The following is a 26247-nucleotide window of genomic DNA, read 5'->3' on the forward strand; positions in this document are numbered from 1 at the left end:
GCCCTTTTTTTCACAGAATATCACTCAACAGTCCATAGATTGGTCAATAGACATGCAGATTGGTGAGTGGTTGGAAAATCACAGTAGTTAGTCAAAAAGACTGTACAGTGCTACAGCGTGAGAAAATGGGGAGCGCAGAGAAGGAAGGACATGAAAAAATGCAGAGAGCGTAGAAAGTGTTAGAGGGGATGGAGTCCCAAAGCATCCCAAAAGTGGGAGAAGGGGAGGGGTTGCAGGTCTACTCCTAAGAGGCCAGACGGGCCCGAGGACGTCTCTTACCAAACGGAGAGGAAGAGCAGTCGACTTGGAAAGGGCATAAATCAAGACCTACAGGAACCCAAAACCAGAGGATTATAAACTGGGGGGAGAAAAGCAGGTGTGATAAAATGCTATGCTAACACTTTACTTGAAGCAGCCCACTGTGATGCTACACCACTTTGGCAATAGTAGTGACATAAAATCAACCATCACGACACGAGTCCTAACACAGGCCTGGGTTCAAAAGTATCGGAACCCTTTCAAATACTTAAACTGAGCTTGTCTGGAACAATGTAACCAACAGTTTTTATTTTTTTAACAAACGCTCAACACATTTGAAAGAAAACAAATATTATTTGAACCCAGTTCTGGTTGTTATTAACCATTGTCTATGAGGTGTGTTATGTCACTCCATTATGCAGGCATCAAGATGGGCATTTCAAGAAAACTGTTCAAAAGCAAACCAAAATCAATGGACAGACAGGAGGTACTGCAAACCAAGAGTATTACTCAAAGTCCAAAACTATACAAGTGAAGGAAAATGCAAAATGATGAGTAAAGATGCAACATAGAAATGCCACAGGTGCTTGTTTATGGAGTTGACCTTGCTAGCGACAAGAAGAGTGTGTGTGAGTGGGCCGAGAAGAAAGGAAGTGGCCAAAATGGCAGCCATTTTGGAGGAGGGCAGGGGAGGGGTCTACCTGAGTTGTGCCCCGACTTCACCAGATCATCCGACAGCATTCCCAGGAGATCTGCATCCGTGCTCAGGACTTCCGAAAGGTCCACTAAGGGATCCTCGGTATTGGCTGGAGATATAGATGATATACAGTTGAAGTCGAAAGTTTATATACATACACCTTAGCCAAATGCATTTAAACTCAGTTTTTCACAATTCCGGACATTTAATACTCGTACAAATTCCCTGTCTTAGGTCAGTTAGGATCACCACTTTATTTTAAGAATGTGAAATGTCAGAATAAAAGTAGAGAGAATTATTTATTTCAGCTTTTATTTCTTTCATCACATTCCCAGTGAGCCAGAAGTTTACATACACTCAATTAGTATTTGGTAGCATTGCCTTTAAATTGTTTAACTTGGGTCAAACATTTCAGGTAGCCTTCCACAAGCATTCCACAATAACTTAGGTGAATTTTGGCCCTTTCCTCCTGACAGAGCTGGTGTAACTGAGTCAGATTTGTAGGCCTCCTTGCTGGCACACGCTTTTTCAGTTCTGCCCACAAATGTTCTATAGGATTGAGGTCAGGGCTTTGTGATGGCCACTCCAATACCTTGACTTTGTTGTCCTTAAGTCATTTTGACACAACTTTGGAAGTATGCTTGTGGTCATTATCCATTTGGAAGACCCATTTGTGACCAAGCTTTAACTGATGTCTTGAGATGTTGCTTCAATATATCCACATCATTTCCATCCTCATGATGCCATCTATTTTGTGAAGTGCCCCAGTCCCTCCTGCAGCAAAGCACCCCACAACATGATGCTGCCACCCCCGTGCTTCACGGTTGGGATGGTGTTCTTCGGCTTGCAAGCATCCCCCTTTTTCCTCCAAACATAACAATGGTCATTATGGCCAAACAGTTCTATTTTTGTTTCATCAGACCAGAGGACATTTCTCCAAAAAGTACGATCTTTGTCCCCATGTGCAGTTGCAAACCGTAGTCTGGCTTTTTAATGCAGTTTTGGAGCAGTGGCTTCTTCCTTGCTGAGCGGCCTTTCAGGTTATATCGATATAGGACTCGTTTTACTATGGAAATAGATACTTTTGTACTCGTTTCTACCAACATCTTCACAAGTACCTTTGCTGTTGTTCTGGGATTGATTTGCACTTTTCACACCGAAGTACGTTCGGAGACAGAACGCGTGTCCTTCCTGAGTGGTATGACGGTAAACTTCTGACCCACTGGGAATGTGATGAAAACAAAAGCTGAAATAAATTATTCTCTCTATTATTCTGACATTTCACATTCTTAAAATAAAGTGGTGATCCTAACTGATCTAAGACAGGGAATTTTTACGAGGATTAAATGTCAGGAATTGTGAAAAACTGAGTTTAAATGTATTTGGCTAAAGTGTATGTAAACTTCCGACTTCAACTGTATATACAGTGGGGAGAACAAGTATTTGTTACACTGCCGATTTTGCAGGTTTTCCTACTTACAAAGCATGTAGAGGTCTGTAATTTTTATCATAGGTACACTTAAACTGTGAGAGACGGAATCTAAAACAAAAATCCAGAAAATCACATTGTATGATTTTTAAGTAATTAATTTGCATTTTATTGCATGACATAAGTATTTGATACATCAGAAAAGCAGAACTTAATATTTGGTACAGAAACCTTTGTTTGCAATTACTGCGATCATACGTTTCCTGTAGTTCTTGACCAGGTTTGCACACACTGCAGCAGGGATTTTGGCTGAGTAATTAAAGTAATTAATTTGCATTTTGTTGCATGACATAAGTATTTGATCACCTACCAACCAGTAAGAATTCCGGCTCTCACAGACCTGTTAGTTTTTCTTTACGAATCCCTCCTGTTCTCTTCTCATTACCTGTATTAACTGCACCTGTTTGAACTCGTTACCTGTATAAAAGACACCTGTCCACACACTCAATCAAACAGACTTCAACCTCTCCACAATGGCCAAGACCAGAGAGCTGTTTAAGGACATCAGGGATAAAATTGTAGACCTGCACAAGGCTGGGATGGGCTACAGGACAATAGGCAAGCAGCTTGGTGAGAAGGCAACAACTGTTGGCGCAATTATTAGAAAACGGAAGAAGTTCAAGATGACGGTCAATCACCCTCGGTCTGGGGCTCCATGCAAGATCTCACCTCGTGGGGCATCAATGATCATGAGGAAGGTGAGGGATCAGCCCAGAACTACACGGCAGGACCTGGTCAATGACCTGAAGAGAGCTGGGACCACAGTCTTAAAGAAAACCATTAGTAACACACTACGCCGTCATTAAAATCCTGCAGCGCACGCAAGGTCCCCCTGCTCAAGCCAGCGCATGTCCAGGCTCGTCTGAAGTTTGCCAATGACCATCTGGATGATCCAGAGGAATGGGAGAAGGTCATGTGGTCTGATGAGACAAAAATAGAGCTTTTTGGTCTAAACTCCACTCGCCGTGTTTGGAGGAAGAAGAAGGATGAGTACAACCCCAAGAACAACATCCCAACCGTGAAGCATGGAGGTGGAAACATCATTCTTTGGGAATGCTTTTCTGCAAAGGGGATAGGACTGCACCGTATTGAGGGGAGGATGGATGGGGCCATGTATCGCGAGATCTTGGCCAACAACCTCCTTCCCTCAGTAAGATCATTGAAGATGGGTCGTGGCTGGGTCTTCCAGCATGACAACGACCCGAAACACACAGCCAGGGCAACTAAGGAGTGGCCTAGCCAGGCTCCAGACCTGAACCCAATAGAACATCTTTGGAGGGAGCTGAAAGTCCGTATTGCCCAGCGACAGCCCTGAAACCTGAAGGATCTGGAGAAGGTCTGTATGGAGGAGTGGGCCAAAATCCCTGCTGCAGTGTGTGCAAACCTGGTCAAGAACTACAGGAAACGTATGATCTCTGTAATTGCAAACAAAGGTTTCTGTACCAAATATTAAGTTCTGCTTTTCTGATGTATCAAATACTTATGTCATGCAATAAAATGCAAATTAATTACTTAAAAATCATACAATGTGATTTTCTGGATTTTTGTTTTAGATGATTCCGTCTCTCACAGTTGAAGTGTAACTATGATAAAAATTACAGACCTCTACATGCTTTGTAAGTAGGAAAACCTGCAAAATCGGCAGTGAATCCAATACTTGTTCTCCCCACTGTATATGCGTATACGGTTTTCCATAACATCTAAGAGAATGAACACTTTCCAAGGACCGTAGTCAAACTAAAAGCTGGTGAATTTCTTCAAAACAAGCAAACCTTTCAAGTTATTACTGTGCTTCCCTCTGCCACAAATGACAAGAGGGGGAATTTAGCAGAGTGGACGAGTGTGTTCTCCATGACCCTAGAGACCAACAGGCTGTTATGAAAGTGAATGTGTCTATTGAAAACATCGAAAACCAAACTCTGCAGTTAACTTCTTGAGAATACAGGGGGTGCTGTTTTTGCATTAGCATAATTTCCTCTACAGATTAAACTGCCTCTTATTCAATTATTGCTCTTACTATATGCATATAATTAATACCATTGGATAGAAAACAATCTATAGTTTCTAAAACCGTTTCAATTTTGTCTCTGAGTGAAACAGAAGTCATTTGACAGCACTTTCCCTGACCAAGAAGAAGATTGCAAGATGTGTATGCTCGCTTCAACGCTCTGCCTATATATGGTCACGCCACCTATGACCCGAAACACACTTCATTCGTCTTCCTCTGGGTGTCAAGAGAACGTCAGAGGAGAATTTTTTTGTTTATCTTGTACTGACGTGAAATAAGACCTATTTCTTTGGCGTGACCGACAACTTCCGGTTCTCTGAATCGCGCGATTTGTAGGTGCGATTGTCTACTGTTTTGCTGCCGTTACGGATGAAAACTATCTCCGTCTCGAAGTTTGTTTGATACATGTGACCATATCTTAATGTATGTTTTTTCAATATAGTTTAATCAGATTATTTAAATTTTTTCGGGAGTTTTGCCGTGTTCCGTTCTGTGACTTTTTTTTTTACTTTGGCCAGTCGACCAGTACATATGCTAAATGAAGAGGGAAAGTTGCCATTATGAATGGATTGAACGACTCATCAGGACTAAGGACACCTTGATCAACATTCTGATGAAAGATCAGCAATAGTAAGACCCAATTTACGATGTTATTTCATATATCTGTCGTGCATGTGAACTGGTCGGTGGCGCCCAGCTGGTTCTGGCTGGCGTGGCTATGCTAATTTAGCGCTACATTTTGTTTTCGCTATAAAACATTTAATAAATCAGAAATATTGTTTGGATTCACCAGATGTTGGGCTTTCAATATCTGTACGCTGTGTATTTTTTCTGAAATGTTTTAAGACAAGTAATTAGTTATATGACGTTGGTCTCTGTAATTGTTCTGGCTGCGTCGGCACTATTTCAGATTGCAGCTGCAATGTAGAACTGTGATTTATACCTGAAAAATTCACATTTTTCAAAAAAAAACTATGCTATACCATAAATATGTTATCAGACTGTCATCTTATGAAGTTGTTTCTTGGTTAGTGGCTATATATATTTTTATTTAGTCGAATTAGTGATAGCTACTGACGCAGGAAAAAACTGTTGGAGTAAAAAAATTGTGTCTTTTGCTAACGTGTTTAGCTAATAGATTTACATATTGTGTCTTCCCTGTAAAACATTATAAAAATCTGAAATGTTGGCTTTATTCACAGGATCTGTATCTTTCATTAGGTGTCTTGGACTTGTGATTTAATGATATTTAGATACTACTATTTAATTGTGACGCTATGCTAGCGATGCTAATCAGTGTGGGGGGGGGGGGTGCTCCCGGACCCGGGGTAGGTGCTCGGTAGAGGTTAATATCGCAGAAGGCAATCTGAAAAAAAAAGAGAATCTAGAGCTTCTGTTTAGCTTGTGTTCTTGTCGCTATGTGTGTTCCTAGTATGTAACTTGCAGCGCTGTTCATAGCGTGTTGGAGTAGAGTTTAAATGATTGTGGATGTGGAGAAGAGAACCAAAGAGACAGGGTGGAGGATGATGGGGGGATGAGAGAAAGTGACAGATAAAGAGAACGTTTTCATCTTTAATAAGGAGCAAGAGAGATGTGAACATACGCAGTCCTGCTTTGCTGTAGATGGGTGTGGTGGTGGAGGTAGCACTGAGCAGCGGGTCCGACAAGGGATCCAGGAAGCTGGCGCTGGGGATTATGGTCTCTGCATGGGCCCCTGGGCTCTCCTCACAGAGCCCCGTGGTCACCAGGCCTGCCTGACTGCTCTGCTTGCACTTGTCCAGCAGCTCCTCACAGAGCCCCGTGGTCACCAGGCCTGCCTGCCTGCTCTGCTTGCTCTTGTCCAGCAGCCCCTTCCCGAAGAAGGCCTCCTGGTAACATACCACACAAACACACGGTCAATGAAATACAGAAAACAGAGAGAACACATACAGAAACACAACATAATTATCTTTCAACAACAACAAAAAAGAAACAATTGTCTCCGTGTCAGAAGGTGGGATCAAGTTATGAATTCTAGATTTGAATTGAAATGAAAATGAATAAGGATTTATTTCATTATTACTCAATTCAAACACAGTATTTGAAATTAAAATGTGTGCTGAACACTAATGAACCAAAGTCATATCGGGCTATGCTACTGCTAACCCACTGGTTTCCATTAGACTCAGGACTCCCCGCTAATTTTCTGAGTTGGAGTGGGAATAGCAGACTGAAGTTAGACACTAGGTGGCGGGGACTAAAACCTATAGTGGTTCCCTGGAGATCTAAGCTGCTGTTACAGAGTTCCCCAGAGGAGGAACGGTCCAGACTCCAGTATGGCAGCGCTCTATAGGCGCTCTATAGGCCCCAGGGTTATCCAGACTCCAGGGTTACCCAGACGCATACAGAAAGTGTGAGGAGTGTACAGTGGAAGCATTCACCAGGGTTGTAATGCGACAGCGACATGGCTACAGAGTTGCATGAATACTCTCTCTAGAGAGAGGAGCCCAGTTACATAGGAACTGAGAAACACAGCCATATCAAGATGCACCAAGTCAACTCATAGGTCCACAAAAAGAGAAAGTTGACTCGAAACACAAGAATCACTGATAACAATCACCTGCACATACTAGTGTTGCACAGTATACAGAAACTTCTGTACTTTTTCGATACTAGAACATGAAAAACATTTCGATACTAGAATTTTTGTTACTTTCAGTTCTTCTTTTAAATGTGTCTCACGTCATATATGGATCGAGATATGGATTTGACACGCAAAGACCCAAACGGCGTTCCATAGAAATCCTGGTTGAGAATGAAACGACTGAACAACAAAACAGCACAACAAGTAAGTGAAAGAAATAGGTTTTTGATTATGTTTAACTGGTAAATGGGGACATACGTAAATGCCAACAAATTAACTGTTTGACCAGTGTGGTGTGTGCGTAACCTTTATTTAATAATACATGGGAGGACATATAGCACTTTTCAGGGACCCGAAGTCGCTTTACAATTGTAGAAATGTAAAGAAAAACAAAACATCAGAGTAAACAAAATCATGAATAAAGAGAGTGGTGGTCTCAAAGAAGGGAAACAGTGTGATGTATCAGTGGACGGGGAGGGATTTGGATACCAACCCGGTTTAGGGTAAGGGGTGGGATTGGGTGGTGCTCAGATTGAGAGGAGTGTCTTAGAAGTGTATTTCTTTGCTTGTGTGTGTGTGTGTGTGTGGGGGGGGGGGGGGGGGTTGTCAAAGAGTTGGGGCTTTAGGAGGGACTAAAATATTGTGATGACTCTGTTACGGATGCCCGGAGAGAGGGAGTCCCAGAGCCTAGGAGCAACCCTGGAGAAGGTCCTGTCACAGAAGCTCTGAAGCTTGGACCTGGGGATGACGAGGTGGCCTACTGTGATGGAACGGAGTGCGCGTGTGGGGTGCTAGGGGAGAAGGTCTGAGAGGTAAGGGGGGCCAAGGTGGTGAAGGGCGTTGTACAGTGTTAGGTAGTGTTAGTGTTTTGTCAAATCTAGCAGCCGTAGGAATCAATGTGTCTTGGATAGGATGTGATCCTGCACTCACTATAAACCAATAGAACTCAAAGGCCCTAATAAACCCACACTCACCCAGAGACAAGGGTACATACAACCACACCGAGAGCCTGAACACAGCGACACATCACCTGCAAGGCTGGTTGGGTTGCTATGTGTTTAAGTAAGTCAACTGCACTTCCAACACGTTTAACTGCTCAAAAACTATCGATGTGAATGCTCCCCGCTGTGGTAAAACATTAAAAGCCTAATGCGCCGGGTATTTAAATAATTGATTAAAGTCATTTCTCTGGTGAGGACCTTTAGGTTTAATTTTTGAAGCGCAGCGTACAAGAAAGCCTACAGTGACAGCTGGTGCTCTTAACACATGGTTGCCCCCACAAATGCTGAGCATACTGGGTCATTTAAAGGCGTGGCATGGCACAGAGAGGGCAACATCTCTCCAAGACGCCATTTAAACGCCGAGGAATTTTTGGTAAATCATGAAGGTAATACATCTTAGAAGGGGGCAGCATACTACTTATGCTGGTGGGGAAATAAAGTTGCTACTACTAAGTGCTTGTCAGGTGTCCTATAGAATATTAACAATTCTAATGTGGTACAGAACACAATTAAAGGCCCAGTGCAGACAAAAACATGATTTTCCTGTGTTTAATATACACTGAACACCTTCCTAATATTGAGCTGCACCCCCTTTTGTCCTCAGAACAGCCTAAAGCGTTCCACAGGGATGCTGGCCCATGTTGACTCCAATGCGTCCCACAGTTTTGTCAAGTTGACTGTCCTTTGGATGGTGAACCATTCTTGATGCACTCGGGCAAGTGTTGAGCGTGACAAATCCAGCAGTGTTATAGTTCTTGACACTCAAACTAGTACACTTGGCACCTACTACCATATCAAAGGTACTTTCGTCTTGCCTATTCACCATCTGAATGGCACACATACACAATCCTTGTCTGAATTGTCTCAAGGCTTAAAAATACTTCTAACCTGTCTCCTCCCCTTCATCTACACTGATTGAAGTGGATTTTACAGCTGACATCAATAAGGGATAATGGCTTTCACCTGGTCTATGTCATGGAAAGAGCAGGTGCTCCTAATGTTTTGTACACAGTATGAGGTTGGAATAAAACTGTCCATTTGTGAAAATTATGCTAATGCCCTTTTAGTGTAAGAGCTATTTGAAAAGACAGGCTGAAAGTTCAGCCTGTTTTAGTGGGATGGAGTTTTGGCCTGCCTGGTGACATCACCAGGTGGTAAATTAGTTAATAGACCAATATGAGAGTTCCAAACCTATCTGCCAATAACAGCTAGTTTTCAGTTTCCCCTCCCCACTCAGACCACTCCCAGACAGTCCAAGCAAAATGAGAGCTTGAGAAATTGTTCTTGCTAAGAAGCTATTTTTGTTTCTTTATCATTTTAATTGAAAACAATCAGAGTAAGGTACATAATTGTGATTTGATATTGAGATAAAAACGTCTACATTGGGCGGACATCATGTAGCCACACTAGCACCTTTGTGCTGATTGGATGACTTCATGCATACTTCACCGGTGACCTTTTCCTATAAATAGCTTTATAAGACAGTGTATGTATGATAAGATCATTAAAATGAACGTTGTAGACCAAAACTGATATCATTAGTGTACATGAGACTGAAAGTCACCTGCAGGTATGAAGGAAACTCCTCTTCCAGTTTGGTTTTCTTTTTGCGGTATCTTTTCTTGACTTTCTCCTGACATTCAGGCACCGGTGGGGTCTCCTCCACTGGAGTACTCTCTGTCTCGTTCCACCCTGCAACACACCGACAGGAGGTCACAACCTCAAAGTAACATTCTGGGACCCCACTTCTTACTGGGTTAAGTGATTGTTTCTGCGTGGAGTGCCAGATGGGTGGGATTTGCACTTTTGGGACAGTTCCATTGACCTTACCCTCCTCTTTGCACATTGGGTTCTCAGGTAACGACCACGTCGAGTCTTTCCTGGATAGGGATCGTTTGGCTATTCCTTGTCCCGTCCTGCTTCTCTGGCGGACCATAAACCCTCCAATACCTGGCCGGGAGACACAGGGGAGGAGAGATGAGACAGTGTTCAGCAGCAGAATAAAATACTTGATTAATGTTGCCGGGGCTCTAATTTTGTCAAACATGAGAGGAGGGTCTGACAGTCCAATCCTTGACATTAATCTTCATTATTCAGTGACCTATGCGCACAGAGCCTGAGGGTTGTGGGGAGGAGGGGGTTGTTTGGGTCAGAGAGAAACTATCATTGTGTGTTGAACAGAGGGAAAGAGCATGAGTGTGTGTGACAGAGAGAAGAGTGAGTGTGTGTGAGAGAGTGTTTGGGAAACTCATCTCCTAGCCACTAGACGAGTGAGAGAACAATAGTTTTTTTCTGGATAAAATTGGGGCCTCCGTTTTAAAGCTCATTTCCTCATGTGATACAGATAACATTTAGCAGTTTCAAAGCAAAATGCCTGCAATTATACATTTTGCCATGAGGCTGAGTTTTTCTTCTTCCAGTTTTAAAGCAGATTTCATGCAAACCTACACATTTTGCCATAGCTTATGCTATCTGATTGACTCATAACAAAATCATTGGGGGCCCCATGCCATAAAAATACTCCTGAATGCATAATTTTTGTAATTTTAGAATCTGCTATTTAAATATATAGGTCCATTATCTTTTCTAGATACCTTATATCTGGTTTTAGACATCAAATTTTACACTGACACTCTTTTATTTTACTGTTTGGACATAGGCAGCTCGAAAAAAAGACTTAGGCGGCCCACCCAATACTGGAGAGATAGAGAAAGGGAGAATTTCAGGTGAGCCTATTTCTGGATAGCTTGGGTATTGAGAGAAAAGCCCCTTTGGTCTGAAAGCAGACAGGCAGAGCTTTCCAGCGTTCCTTAAGCTGCCTCAGAGCAAGAGGGGAGACTTCAGATGATTTATGTGTTTGGACATGAGAGGAAACAGCCGTTTGAGATCAGAGTACCCAGGGTACCAACCCTCTAAAAAAGATCCTACTCTGAGAACATTCCATGGCAGGGCTTTTTCTGTCATTGAAAACATTGGGCGGGCCGCGTTATCGTTTTTTCTGCCCGCTAAAAAAAAAAAAAAAAAAATGTAATTTATATATAGAGTACCAGTCAAAAGTTTGGACACACCTACTCATTCAAGGGTTTATATTTTAACTATTTTATGCATTGTAGAATAATAGTGAAGACATCAAAACAGCATGGCTACCACAGCATTCTGCAGCGATAAGCCATCCCATCTGGTTTGCACTTAGTGGGACTAGCATTTGTTTTTCAACAGGACAATGACCCAACACACCTCCAGGCTGTGTAAGGGCTATTTGACCAACAAGGAGAGTGATGGAGTGCTGCATCAGACGACCTGGCCTCCACAATCCCCCGACCTCAACCCAATTGAGATGGTTTGGGATGAGTTGGTCCGCAGAGTGAAGGAAAAGCAGCCAACAAGTGCTCAGCATGTGTGAACTCCTTCAAGACTGTTGAAAAAGCATTCCAGGTGAAGCTGGTTGAGAGAATGCCAAGAGTGTGCAAAGCTGTCATCAAGGCAAAGGGTGGCTACCTTGGTTACTACGTGATTGCGTATGTGTTATTTCATAGTTTATGTCTTCACTAGTTTATGTCTCTAGACCGTGAAGATGGGGGCCTCTAAAATGTTCTCTCAAAATAAGCTGTGTCGACAGGCTGACTGCACCCATTACCACGCCCACCACCTAAGCCCCTTTTTGATCAAGGAAAAAACCCTGAATGGAGAAACAACTGTGCCTAAATGAAGGAACACGAAGATATGGGATTCTATTAGCACTAGTTAAAAATAGCCAAATTACAAAACATACAACATCCTTTAAAAATTGCGAGCTTACGCCGCGGGACTTAGAGGTACCCACAGCGTCACGGCTTCATTGCTCCAGACCACCGCAAGGTGTCATTTTAAGATCATTATAACCATGAATAATTTTGCAATGAGGTCTTGTAACAATCATACACGATCTAGGTTCAAAATAGCCAAAATACAAACATTATTTAAAACCGAGTCATAAAGCCACAGTATACGTACACATAATTTCAAATCAAATTTTATGTCACATACACATGGTTAGCAGATGTTAATGCGAGTGTAGCGAAATGCTTGTACTTCTGGTTCCGACCAAGCAGTAAAATATAACAAGTAATCTAACAATTTCAGAACGACCACCTTATACACACAAATGTAAAGGAATGAATAAGAATATGTACAAAAAGATATATAAATGAGCGATGGCCGAACGGCATAGGCAAGATGCAGTAGATGGTATAGAGTACAGTATATACATATGAGATGAGTAATGTAGGGTATGTAAACATTATATAAAGTGGCATTGTTTAAAGTGACTAGTGATACATTTATTTCATCCAATTTTTCATTATTAAAGTGGCTGGAGTTGTCAGTATGTTGGCAGCAGCCACTCAATGTTAGTGATGGCTGTTTAACAGTCTGATGGCCTTGAGACAGAAGCTGTTTTTCAGTCTCTCGGTCCCTGCTTTGATGCACCTGTACTGACCTCGCCTTCTGGATGATAGTGGGGTGAACAGGCAGTGGCTCGGGTGGTTGTTGTCCTTGATGATCTTTTTGGCCTTCCTGTGACATCGGGTGGTGTAGGTGTCCTGGAGGGCAGGTAGTTTGTCCCCGGTGATGCGTTGTGCAGACCTCACTACCCTCTGGAGAGCCTTACGGTTGTGGGCGGAGCAGTTGCCGTACCAGGCGGTGATACAGCCTGACAGGATGCTCTCGATTGTACATCTGTAAAAGTTTGTGAGTGTTTTTGGTGACAAGCCGAATTTCTTCAGCCTCCTGAGGTTGAAGAGGCGCTGCTGCGCCTTCTTCACCACGTTGTCTGTGTGGGTGGACCATTTCAATTTGTCCATGATGTGTACGCCGAGGAACTTAAAACTTTCCACCTCTCCACTACTGTCCCGTCAATATGGATAGGGGGCTGCTCCCTCTGCTGTTTCCTGAAGTCCCCGATCATCTCCTTTGTTTTGTTGACATTGAGTGAGAGGTTATTTTCCTGACACCACACTCCGAGGGCCCTCACCTCCTCCTTGTAGGCTGTCTCGTCGTTGTTGGTAATCAAGCCTACCACTGTAGTGTCGTCTGCAAACTTGATGATTGAGTTGGAGATGTGCATGGCCACGCAGTCATGGGTGAACAGGGAGTACAGGAGAGGGCTGAGAAGATGTTTCCTAAACTCACCACCTGGGGGCGGCCCGTCAGGAAGTCCAGGACCCAGTTGCACAGGGCAGGGTCGAGACCCAGAGTCTAGTCGAGACCCAGGGTCTGGGCGATAGTCATTTAGCTTACCTTAGCTTTCTTGGGAACAGGAACAATGGTGGCCCTCTTGAAGCATATGGGAACAGCAGACTGGGATAAGGATTGATTGAATATGTCCATAAACACACCAGCCAGCTGGTCTGCGCATGCTCTGAGGATGCGGCTGGTGATGCAGTCTGGGCTGGCAGCCTTGCGAGAGTTAACATGTTTAAATGTTTTACTCACGTTGGCTGCAGTGAAGGAGAACCCGCAGGTTAGGGTAGCAGGCCGTGTCAATTGCACTGTATTGTCCTCAAAGCGAGCAAAGAAGTTGTTTAATTTGTCTGGGAGCAAGACATCGTGGTCAAGCTGTGTGTTGTCATTTTAACTTCCAGTTTCCAAGATAATATTTCTTTATGCACTGCTGCTGCTCAATTGTAGGTAAGTGAAACTTACCTGATAATGATGCATAAAAAAAACATTACGTTTTACGTTACATTTTATTTTCATTAACTTATCTTAATACGTTTGTGCTCTGGTATTGTGCATGGCAGACCATGCACAAGCTCCACCACAGTCTGGACCTTCACTTCCTGATCACACCAAGTTTTCCCCCCGACTGGTGCTTTGGCCTCGTCAAGCAGTGCTTCAGAAAGACCAGAGTGAACACGTTGTCTGAGACTGCTGGTGTTGTGAAGGACAGCACTGTGACAGGTGTCAACATCCCACAGCTGGTTGGACTGGAGGATAGTATGGTGCTGGTGGAAAGCTATGGTTGGCAACAACACCTGCCACAGTTCAAGCAGTACCAGCACTTCAGGTGAATATTATTTTCATTGCATTGTACGAGGTTGTTCTTATCTAAACTTGGGAGGTGAATTGATACTGTGCAAGGTTGTAATGTCTTCTCATTTTTTGTTGTTGTTATTTCCCGGTTTTACAGCTTCTATGCTCTGGAGCCTGGTGTTGTCGAGGAGGGGTCGGACTCAGTCGGGACCAGGTTTCAGGTTTCAACACTGACATCCTTCCTCCCATAGACGGTCTGCTTGTTCAAACACCACCTGGACTGGACACAGCTATACAAACGTATGTTTTTGAGATAATCATGGAGTTTTGACGAACAGGCTATGGACATCAATGCCCAGCACCAAAGTCAAGGGCAGTACAGAAACAGGTTCTTCAAATATAGATTCCCTTGTCCATGCATGGTTCAGACAGGCCAGTCATCAACACTATCTGCAATAACTCTATTCAAATGACTCTCTCCTAACACACACACCAAACGTTGCTGCTGCTATTTAAAAAATAATTATCCTGCTCCTCAGCCACTTCACCCCTGATTGTATGCATATAATTACCTCATCTATCACTGATTTCGTACATTTTATTTATATTGACAATCTATTTCTGATATTGCTACAATGCAAGTAACCATTTGTCTGTATCGTTTACACCTTCTGTAGAGACCCATCCACTTGGCAAGATGTGGCTGGGAGTTATTGCATTTCTTTCACATGACCCATCGTTTTAGACAAGTTTGTCTTGGTAAGCGTCATCTAATATTCATAAAATATTTTTTATCTGGACACTTTCTGTTCACCTGGAATGTTTCCTTATTGTAGGCTACTACTTTTACCACTTTTAGTCTTAATCTTTTCTACACTACTCACTGTTTAGCACATGACCTCACATGTGACTCTTTAAAAAGAGATGGGTGGGGCTGGCTTAAGAGGGTGGGAACATGCTGAATGAGTGGAGACAAAGGAGAGCTCTCCAGTAGGTACCAAAACATTCAAAGGCCAACTCAAAAGTGAGTTGACAAGTTTATCAACTTTCAAAGCAGAATTACTTTCCCATTGTTCCACAACTGTAGTGTATGATGTACCATTTTCTAGCTCTGTGTCTCTACTTTTATCCAGTGTAAAAAAAACAATTTCAAATTTTGCTACATAAGACCGATTTGAGCCAGTCGGTCACATATGGGTGATTGTTAATGGGACAATTGAGAAAATGTATTGCGATATGGATTTTTGTCCATATCACCCAACTCTACTGGTATGTTATTTGTGAGAATGTCTGCAGCCAGTTGCCTCTCTCTGTTCACCAGAGCAGGGTAGAATAAAGTGACGGTTCATAACAAGTGACCTGGCATACAGGAGAGACACGCCGTCGTCTCCACCCCATCCATCTCTCCTCCCGCCCCGCCTCCCTGTCAGACCCAGCTACTTGACATGGGCGAGTGTGTGTGGCTCTCTCTGCCAGACATACACATACACAGGCAAACACATATACCACACATGCACAGACAAACACTTATACCGACATTCACATCTAAGGGAAATGTGCAGACACACAAGTCTTTAATGTTTGGTTAATCAAACGCTAAAGCACAGGACATTTTGAAGGCACTTCATTCTAGGGCCGTTTTATCCTTGGATATTGTGTGTGCGTTCCTGCACGTGTTTGCCTGTGTACTGTAGAGGAGGCCGCTGAGGGGAGGACGGCTAATAATAATGGCTGGAACGGAGCAAATGGAATGGCATCAAACCATGTGTTTGATATCATTCCTCTAATTCTGCTCCAGACATTACCACGGGCCCGTCCTCCCCCATTAAGTAGTCACCAACCTCCTGTGGTGTACTGATAAATAGCTAATCAAATGACTACTTGGACTACCTGCATTGACCATTTTTTGCACCAACTCTAGCACTGACTCTGCACACACACTGGAATGTACCCACACACTCAAACATACAGTGCCTTCAGAAAGTATTCATACCCCTTGACTTACTCCACATGTTGTTGTGTTACAGCCAGAATTCAAAATTGACACACACAATAACCCATAACGACAAAGTGAAAACATATTTTTAGAAACCTTCGCAACTTCAGTGAAAATGAAATACAGAAATATCAAATTTACATAAGTATTCACACCCCACATGTTAGAATCAACTTTGGCAGCGATTACAGAGGTTTGCCCAACATATTTGCCCATTATTCTTATAAAATTCTTAAAGGTCAAATTGGTTGTTGATCATTGCTAGACAACCATTTTCAAGTCTTGCCATAGATTTAAGCGGATTTAAGACTAAACTGTAACTCGGCCACTCAGGAACAGTCACCGTCTTCTAGGTAAGCAACTCCAGCGAAGATTTGGCCTTGTGATTTAGGTTATTGTCCTGCTGAATTCTTCTTCCAGTGTCTGGTGGAAAGCAGACAACCAGATTTTCCTCTAGAATTTTGCCTGTGCTTACGTTTCTTTTTTACCCTGAAAAACTCCCTAGTCCTTAACGATTACAAGCATACCCATAACATGATGCAGTCACCACTATGCTTGAAAATATGGAGAGTGTTACTCAGTAATGTTATCTATTAGATTTACCCCAAACATAACACTTGGTATTCAGGATAAAAAGTGAATTGCTTCACCACATTTTTTTGTGTGAAATTATTGCTTTAGTGCTTTGTTGCAAACAGGATGCATGTTTTGGAATATTTTTATTCTGTACAGGTTTCCTTCTTTTCACTTGTCAATTAGGTAGGTATTGTGGAGGAACTACAATGTTGTTGATCCATCCACAGTTTTCTACGATCACACCCATTAAACTCTAACTGGTTTAAAGTCACCATTGAGCTCATGGTGAAATCCCTGAGCAGTTTCCTTCCTCTCCGGCAACTAATTTCGGAAAGATGCCTGTATCTAAGTAGTGACTGGATGTATTGATACACCATCCAAAGTATAATGAATAACTTCACTATGCTCAAAGGGATATTCAATGTCTGCTTTTTTTACCCATCTACCAATTGTTGTCCTTTGCGAGGCATTGGAAAACCTCCCTGGTCTTTGTGGTTGAATCTTTGTTAGAAATTCACTTCTCGACTGAGGGACCTTACAGAGAATTGTATGTGTGTGGTACAGAGATGAGGTAGTCATTCAAAAATCATGTTAAACACTATTATTGCACACAGAGTAAGTCCATGCAACTTATTATGTGACTTGATAGGCAACATTTTACTACTGAACTTCCGTAGGCTTATAATTTTGTTTTATTAATTTGGTAAAAAAACTATTTAAAAAACATAATTCCATTAATGTCATTACGGGGTACTGTGTGTAGGCCTGTGACAAAATATCTCAATATAATCCATTTTAAATTCAGGCTGTAACAAAATGTGGAAAAAGTCAAGGGGTGTGAAAACTTTCTGAAGGCACTGTACTTACACTGACATCCCAGCACGCACACTCATACACTGCTTCTACTATCTATCCTGTTGCCTAATCACTTTACCCCTATCTACAGTCTCTAGCCATGTTACTGCCTGGTACTCCCGGTATATAGCCATGTTACTACTACTCCCAGTATATAGCCATGTTACTGCCTGTATCTAGCCATGTTACTGCCTGGTACTCCCGGTATATAGCCATGTTACTCCTACTCCCAGTATATAGCCATGTTACTGCCTGTATCTAGCCATGTTACTGCCTGGTACTCCCGGTATATAGCCATGTTACTACTACTCCCGGTATATAGCCATGTTACTGCCTGTATATAGCCATGTTATTGCCTGTATATAGCCATGTTATTGCCTGTATATAGCCATGTTACTACCTGGTACTCCCGGTATATAGCCATGTTACTGCCTGGTACATAGCCATGCTACTATCTGGTACTCCCGGTAAATAGCCATGTTACTACCTGGTACTCCCGGTATATAGCCATGTTACTTTTACTCGTTCTTGTTATTCACTGTGTATTTATTCCTCATGCCAAAATTTATATTTTGTATTTTAGTTTATCTTATCTTGAACTCTGTTGGACCATCAGTAGTCATTTCACTGTTAGTCTACACCTGTTGTTTAACAAGCATATGAGGAATAAAATGTGATTTGTACTGTGTGCCTGTGTACTGTGGTGTGTGTGTGTGTGCAACACATTGTGATTGTGACACACAACACATTGTGACAACTTCAACCAGAGAGAACAATATCACAGTAGCCGTGGCTGGAAATGGACAAGAACAGTGTTCCACCAAGCGAGCAGAATTGGGTCCGGTGTACTTTATTACTGCGATAAATTCTTTAAGTCCACACAAGATAACAAGCATAGCGTGCAGTTCACTAAAAGATAAGGAAGCGATGTCTAGCGGGAAGAAAATCCACTAGCCAGGGATGTGGCCTACTGCTGTGAAACACTTCAGAGGAACTATTTTCTTTTTTTAAAGATAGGCAAATTAAAAAGTCCTATATAAAAATACAATTTCCGGGTGTTTTTTTTAAGGAGATTATTCCTTTGAGTATATGAGTCAATGTTATTTTTCCGGAGCCCTCTTTCCAGAGCTTTAAAGGCCCACTCCATAATAAAAAAAGAACTATAAAAAAAGCTGAGGGACGGCTGTAAATATCACACAGTGAGCCTTAAGAGAACAGTGCACTGTCCAGCGGAGCTGTCCTCTCAGATAAGTCTTCTCCCTCTATCCCTCGCTCTACCACAATCCTTTCTCCCTTCCTGCATCCCTCTCTCTCCCTCTCTCCTTCTCCAGCCGCCATCCACCACTCTCCTTCCCGCTCTCTCTACCTGTCCATTCATCCCTATCAACATCCTCTTTCCATCTCCCATAAGTCTGCTCCCACCTTCCTTATCGCTCCCTTCATACCTCCATCTCTCTCTCCATCCAGCCATCTACCCCCCCTTCCTACCACAATCATCCACCACTCTCCTTCCCGCTCTCCCCTGGTTCATTCATCCCTATCACAATCCTCTTTCTATCTCCCGTAAATCTGCTCCACATCCCTCTACCCCCCTCTCTCTCCATCCCTCTACCCCCCCTCTCTCCATCCCTCTACCCCCCCTCTCTCCATCCCTCTACCCCCCCTCTCTCCATCCCTCTACCCCCCCTCTCTCCATCCCTCTACCCCCCCTCTCTCCATCCCTCTACCCCCCCTCTCTCCATCCCGCTACCCCCCTCCTCTCCATCCCGCTACCCCCCTCTCTCTCTCCATCCATCCCTCTCTCTCCATCCATCCCTCTACCTACCACAATCATCCACCACTCTTCCCTGTCCATTAACCCCTATCAACATCCCCTCTCCCATCTTCTCTTTTCTCCTATGATGCTACACATAAGATGTTCCTAAGAGCTGCTATAAAATCAGCTTCATCTGAGCCATAACCCACTTGAGACAAAACTGACCCAAGGTCTATGCTGACCTGTGCTGACCTATGGAAGAGAGGAGGTCAGAGACCTGGCCGGGTGGTGCCAGAATAACAACCTATCCCTCAACATAACCAAGACTAAGGAGATGATTGTGGACAACAGGAAACAGGAAAAGGAGGACCGAGCACGCCCCCATTCTCATCGGCGAGGCTGTAGTGGAGCAGGTTGAGAGCTTCAAGTTCCTTGGTGTCCACATCACCAACAAACTAGAATGGTCCAAACACACCAAGACAGCTGTAGAGGGCACGACAAAGCCTATTCCCCCTCAGGAAACTAAAAAGATTTGGCATGGGTCCTCAGATCCTCAAAAGGTTCTACAGCTGCAACATCGAGAGCATCCTGACTGGTTGCATCACTGCCTGGTACGGCAATTGCTGAGCCTCCGACCGCAAGGCACGACAGAGTCACTTTAACTATACATTCATGTACATACTACCTCAATTAACCCGACTAACCGGTGCCCCGCACATTGGCTGCCCGCATTGTGTCCCGCCATCCCCTCTTTTACGCTACTGCTACTCTGTTTATGATACATGCATAGTCACTTTAACCATATCTACATGTACATACTACCTCAATTAGCCCGATTAACCTGTATATAGCCTCGCTACTGTTATAGCCTCGCTACTGTTATTATTCACTGTCTTTTTACTGTTGTTTTTTTAATTTCATTATCTATTGTTCACCTAATACCTTTTCTGTTTACTTAAAAATTGCACTGTTGGTTAGGGCATGGTTAGGGCACCTGTTGTATTTGGCGCACGTGACAAATAAACTTTGATTTGAACCAAAACTGACCCAAGGTCTGTGCTGACCAAAGGAAGGGGACCCTTCCATGCGTGTCGGTGTTCCTTACACTTTGTAATGATGCCTCATATGAACGGATTTGTTTTTCCAGACAGTTTTTGCTGTGCCATCTTTGAGCCAAAATACATGTACGTTTTTAACTCCCCAAATGTAAAAATGTTTTGAACTTTGAACCTACCGGGCCGGTACGGTTTCCTCTTCCTCTTCTTGTTGCCGTCGGTGTCTTCGGCACCCTTGGCGTCGTCGTCGACGGGCTCCCGTTCCGGGCTGGACTCAGACTTAACGTCACAGTACATCATGAGGTCCCCTTCCGGAACGGAACACAACCATGTCATCAAACCCAGGACCAAACCAGAACCATGTCACCAAACCCAGGACTACAGATCGAGATCTTGTTCATTAGGACACGCAATCGAAAACAGTTTTTGAAATGGAAAAATAAAATACTCTATTGTATGCATTTGGTGCTTAATGAACATGACACGACCCTGCACATACTTCATGTGACCCACAAAAAGCACAAAGTATCTTCCATGGAAGGTCTGCCATCTTGGTGGGCCTGGTGTCCGAGTAAGACCTCTGGAAGAGGCAGTTCATTAAATGGTGGAATTCAAAATGAGCCACAGACCATTTTAGCGTTAATTGCTCATCATTAGCCCTTGCTTGCACTCAGAGCAGAGTTCTGACAGATGGGCTGTGGATTAATTCCGTTAGCCCTGGCCAGCATCCTCATCACCAAAATGCCAATTCAGGTATAATTTGCTGACTGCTGTTTTCAAAGACTTCTCTCTGTCAGACTCATTACAAGCCTGCTCTCCTTTCCCTGCTTCACTTTTCCCAAATAGGTTCCACTGAGGTAGGAACGTTTTTTCTTTTTTTTCCTGTGCCTCTACATTTTGAGATGATTGAAATGTTGCTTCCTGGCAAACATACGCTCTTTCTTTTGACCGTTCTGATTAAAAAGCAACGAGGAAAGGATTTATGCCCCCCCCCCCGTCATACCAAGAAAATGTAACTGAAATCTCTATCCTCAGAAAATAGCCCAGACATTCCAGTGCTGGCCAATGTGAATGGCCATCAAACTCCAATGTCTGCATCTTCTCATCCCAGTTCAAACATATTAATCGACATAACATTTTCAATGAAAACACAAATTGATTATTAGACTTCTCAGAAAGGGGGGGGGTTATTTGAGCAAGACATCCTCTTTCTTTCTTCTCGTACATTTTTTGACGGATTGGAGCCCCCGGACCCATCAAGGTGGGGCACATGCAGCCAACCATTCGTGAAACCCTAGAAGTCTTTACCTCGATTGTTGTCCATGTACCCGTCCTGGGACAGCTCTAAGTAGTGGGGGTCCAGTGGAGTCTGGAGCACAGCTACACTGTTCTGATTTATGATCTTCAGCTTGAGCTTGGGTTTGGGTCGCCTGTTCTGTCCTCGGCGGGTCGACGAAGAGGGCACCACCAGGCTCTGCAGCTGGCACATGCCCGACTCTGTCAGACACACCCCATCCTGGGTGTATGTCTTCTGATTGGCTAAAGGGAGGTTTAAGGGTTTCATCAACATTAGACAATGACTGTAAAACTAGCAGCAACTTAGCTCGAGGACTTTGAGTACACTAAACATGAAGTATATTAAGTATTGTGAACTAAATTCTGAAGACCACTTACACATCTAGAACCATATACAGTGGGGCAAAAAAGTATTTAGTCAGCCACCAATTGTGCAAGTTCTCCCACTTAAAAAGATGAGAGGCCTGTAACTTTCATCATAGGTATACTTCAACTATGACAGACAAAATGAGAAGAAAAAAATCCAGAAAATCACATTGTAGGATTTCTAATGAATTTATTTGCAAATTATGGTGGAAAATAAGTATTTGGTCAATAACAAAAGTATCTCAATACTTTGTTATATACCCTTTGTTGGCAATGACAGAGGTCAAACGTTTTCTGTAAGTCTTCACAAGGTTTTCACACACTGTTGCTGGTATTTTGGCCCATTCCTCCATGCAGATCTCCTCTATAGCAGTGATGTTTTGGGGCTGTTGCTGGGCAACACGGACTTTCAATTCCCTCCAAAGATTTTCTATGGGGTTGAGATCTGGAGACTGCCTAGGCCACTCCAGGACCTTCAAATGCTTCTTACGAAGCCACTCCTTCGTTGCCCGGGCGGTGTGTTTGGGATCATTGTCATGCTGAAAGACCCAGCCACGTTTCATCTTCAATGCCCTTGCTGATGGAAGGAGGTTTTCACTCAAAATCTCACGATACATGGCCCCATTCATTCTTTCCTTTACACGGATCAGTCGTCCTGGTCCATTTGCAGAAAAACAGCCCCAAAGCATGATGTTTCACCCCCATGCTTCACAGTAGGTATGGTGTTCTTTGGATGCAACTCAGCATTCTTTGTCCTCCAAACACGACGAGTTGAGTTTTTACCAAAAAGTTATATTTTGGTTTCATCTGACCATATGACATTCTCCCAATCTTCTTCTGGATCATCCAAATACTCTCTAGCAAACTTCAGACGGGCCTGGACATGTACTGGCTTAAGCAGGGGGACACGTCTGGCACTGGAGGATTTGAGTCCCTGGCGGCGTAGTGTGTTACTGATGGTAGGCTTTGTTACTTTGGTCCCAGCTCTCTGCAGGTCATTCACTAGGTCCCCCCGTGTGGTTCTGGGATTTTTGCTCACCGTTCTTGTGATCATTTTGACCCCACGGGGTGAGATCTTGTGTGGAGCCCCAGATCGAGGGAGATTATCAGTGGTCTTGTATGTCTTCCATTTCCTAATAATTGCTCCCACAGTTGATTTCTTCAAACCAAGCTGCTTACCTATTGCAGATTCAGTCTTCCCAGCCTGGTGCAGGTCTACAATTTTGTTTCTGGTGTCCTTTGACAGCTCTTTGGTCTTGGCCATAGTGGAGTTTGGAGTGTGACTGTTTGAGGTTGTGGACAGGTGTCTTTTATACTGATAACAAGTTCAAACAGGTGCCATTAATACAGGTAACGAGTAGAGGACAGAGGAGCCTCTTAAAGAAGAAGTTACAGGTCTGTGAGAGCCAGAAATCGTGCTTGTTTGTAGGTGACCAAATACTTATTTTCAACCATAATTTGCAAATAAATTCATTAAAAATCATACAATGTGATTTTCTGGATTTTTTCCCCTAATTTTGTCTGTCATAGTTGAAGTGTACCTATGATGAAAATTACAGGCCTCTCTCATCTTTTTAAGTGGGAGAACTTGCACAATTGGTGGCTGACTAAATACTTTCTTGCCCCACTGTATGTGTTTACCATATATATATATATTATTTTACAAATAGTGAAATAATCGTGTCCTCATACCGTGTCCTCATATTACGGTAGCAAGTCCATCTCTATCAACTACATTAGCAGAAAGTAATGATTCATTTGATTCACACCACCTCATAAACCGTGACTATTATCTGGGTTATATGGATCTGTAGATCTTGATTACCTTGCTCTCTTATTTTAGTCACCATCTGGGTCACCATCGGGGCCTCGCAGCCATCAGACAGGAGGGCTTTCATTTTGCCTGAAACGATGACATGAGAAATTTGCAAAATGTCACGACTCATTATTAATAGGATTTCGATTTAAAGACATTGAAGTCAAAAACAGCAGTGAACAGTGTTGCATTAGTAAATGCATCAAACAGGGAAAACCGGATCCAACTGCCGCCACAAAATGTAAAGAATAAACATCTAAATATGTTACTCAACTATTATTTAATTGAGAGTTCATTCAATAATTCCATCATTCAAATAAGGATGTCTATTTATCTCCCTACCTCCCCTTTTCCATCACTTCTCACTTTTGTCAGAGGTTAAATCTGTCCCCCATTTCAATCATTATCAGATAGAATGGATGAGTGAACAGGTTGCAGGTTGATATTTAATTCTAGCCATCTGCTGTTGTAATGAACAGCCCACATTTGTCTGAGCCTGGTCCCATTAACAGAATAGAGGATGCCTTTAGGCTAATTGAGAGGAGCTGGTTTAGTTCATTGAGATGAGCTTATGAACACTCTATATTACAGTACATTAAAAAAATATGCAAGTAGGATATATTAAGCATTATAAACTGGGTGGTTCGAGCCCTGAATGCTGATTGGCTGACAGCCGTGGTATATCAGACAATATATCACGGGTATGACAAAACATTTATTTTTACTGCTCTAATTATGTTGGTAACCAGTTTATAATAGCAATAAGGCATCTCAGGGGTTGTGGTATATGGCCAATATACCACGGCTAAGGGCTGTGTCCAGGCACTCTGCGATGTGTCATGCATTAGAACAGCCCTTAGCCGTGGTATATTGGCCATATACCACAAACCCCAGAGGTACCTTATTGCTTAATTATACAACAGGTGGGTCTAATCCACATTCCAGCCGGTGTCTATTCCACAAGTTACCACCGGCTAAATCTATGACGTTAAAATGCTTATTTATAGTACTCTGTTCCATCTCACTGCCCAATCCACTGTCTCATCAGCCCAGCCAGGATATTTATAAACTTGATCTCCACTATAAAAAGCATCTGGAAATTATCTCACATTTCTTTTAGACTAACATTTAGTTTTCAACAGTGGAGATTTGTATAAAAATTGCCGTCTGTCTTTCCGACATTTGCAACACTGTTTCAATATTCAAATTCCATGTCCAGCTGTCCCATAGTAATGAACATGTCGGGAGTCAGGATGAGACAAAGTGAGTTTCTCAGCCATTCGAAATCATGAATCAGCATCATTTTTATGGATATATAAAAATAAATGATAATAGAATACAGGTAAAATGAAGTACAGCTAGTTTGCCGTCTTTCCAGCTTCAGTTTGAAGTGATTGTGTTGGCTGTGTTGTTGGCTGTGTTGTTGGCTGTGTTGTTGGCTGGGTTGTTGGCTGGGTTGTTGGCTGGGTTGTTGGCTGGGTTGTTGGCTGGGCTGTTGGCTGGGCTGTTGGCTGGGCTGTTGGCTGGGCTGTTGGCTGGGCTGTTGGCTGGGCTGTTGGCTGGGTTGTTGGCTGGGTTGTTGGCTGGGTCGTTGGCTGGGTCGTTGGCTGGGTTGTTGGCTGGGTTGTTGGCTAGCTCCTCTCTAAACAACTAGTCATCAACTATCGTGCATAGGGGTCTATTTACAGCATCTTTCCAGGAAATCGATTCCCGTTTTTCATGCAGACCAACGCACATTTTATATATTTTTTTAAACCTTTATTTAACTAGGCAAGTCAGTTAAGAACAAATTCTTATTTACAATTACGGCCTACCCCGGCCAAACGCTGACGACGCTGGGCTAATTGTGCGCCGCCCTATGGGACTCCAATCCCAGCCGGATGTGATACAGCCTGCTTTAGACCACTGAGCCACTCGGGAACATCATATAGCCAACACCACATAACTATTTGTCAGGTCTTATCATACACATAGCTTTCACGGTGTGTGGGCTAGGTCTAGAGTCTTACCCTGTGAAGGCAGAGCGTGCAATCGACACATGGTGCAGTCAAAGCCATCATCCGCTGCATTCTCCACCTCCTCATCCGTGTTCAGGCCCTGGCAACATGCGTGGACCCACCTGAGGGGAAGGAGAAGAAAATCAGATACATTTACATATGCACTTTATGCCTGGACTTTATAAATGTGTAAGTAGTCACGCAGTACGAATACATACAAGTGTAAAAACACAGAGCCACAGGTGTACAAAGACACATAAAGAAGCACTTGCCTACACACAGACTCCGACATGCATTAACCCAGTTGCCACAGCAACCATACGTTCTGGCCCCTCAAGCCTTACGATAACTAAATTAAACCGTAGTAAATCTTTGGACTGTTGTCTTTGTCAAACTGAACACTGGATGCCAGCATGCCACGTCTACAGTGTTGCCAGGCCCTAGTG

At 43.1% G+C, this 26247-nt stretch overlaps 1 protein-coding gene across 11 annotated transcripts in view; it reads right to left on the reverse strand.

Annotated features, from left to right (window-relative positions):
- Positions 1 to 26247, reverse strand: part of kmt2ca (lysine (K)-specific methyltransferase 2Ca) — a 230290-nt gene that overhangs the window by 33666 nt on the left and 170377 nt on the right. For 9 of the 11 annotated variants that reach the window (XM_055881823.1, XM_055881825.1, XM_055881829.1 and 6 more), the window contains 9 exons: positions 25814 to 25923; positions 23814 to 23891; positions 21635 to 21865; positions 20506 to 20634; positions 9907 to 10026; positions 9641 to 9768; positions 6056 to 6320; positions 960 to 1064; positions 280 to 327 (listed from right to left, as the gene is read on the reverse strand). In XM_055881823.1, the coding sequence (XP_055737798.1) occupies positions 280 to 327; positions 960 to 1064; positions 6056 to 6320; positions 9641 to 9768; positions 9907 to 10026; positions 20506 to 20634; positions 21635 to 21865; positions 23814 to 23891; positions 25814 to 25923 (1214 nt within the window). The remainder of the gene's footprint in view (positions 1 to 279; positions 328 to 959; positions 1065 to 6055; positions 6321 to 9640; positions 9769 to 9906; positions 10027 to 20505; positions 20635 to 21634; positions 21866 to 23813; positions 23892 to 25813; positions 25924 to 26247) is intronic. The other 2 variants (XM_055881828.1, XM_055881831.1) reach the window with 2 other exon arrangements.

Source organism: Salvelinus fontinalis, chromosome 25, assembly GCF_029448725.1.
Source record: "Salvelinus fontinalis isolate EN_2023a chromosome 25, ASM2944872v1, whole genome shotgun sequence".
NCBI classification, from domain to species: domain Eukaryota; kingdom Metazoa; phylum Chordata; class Actinopteri; order Salmoniformes; family Salmonidae; genus Salvelinus; species Salvelinus fontinalis.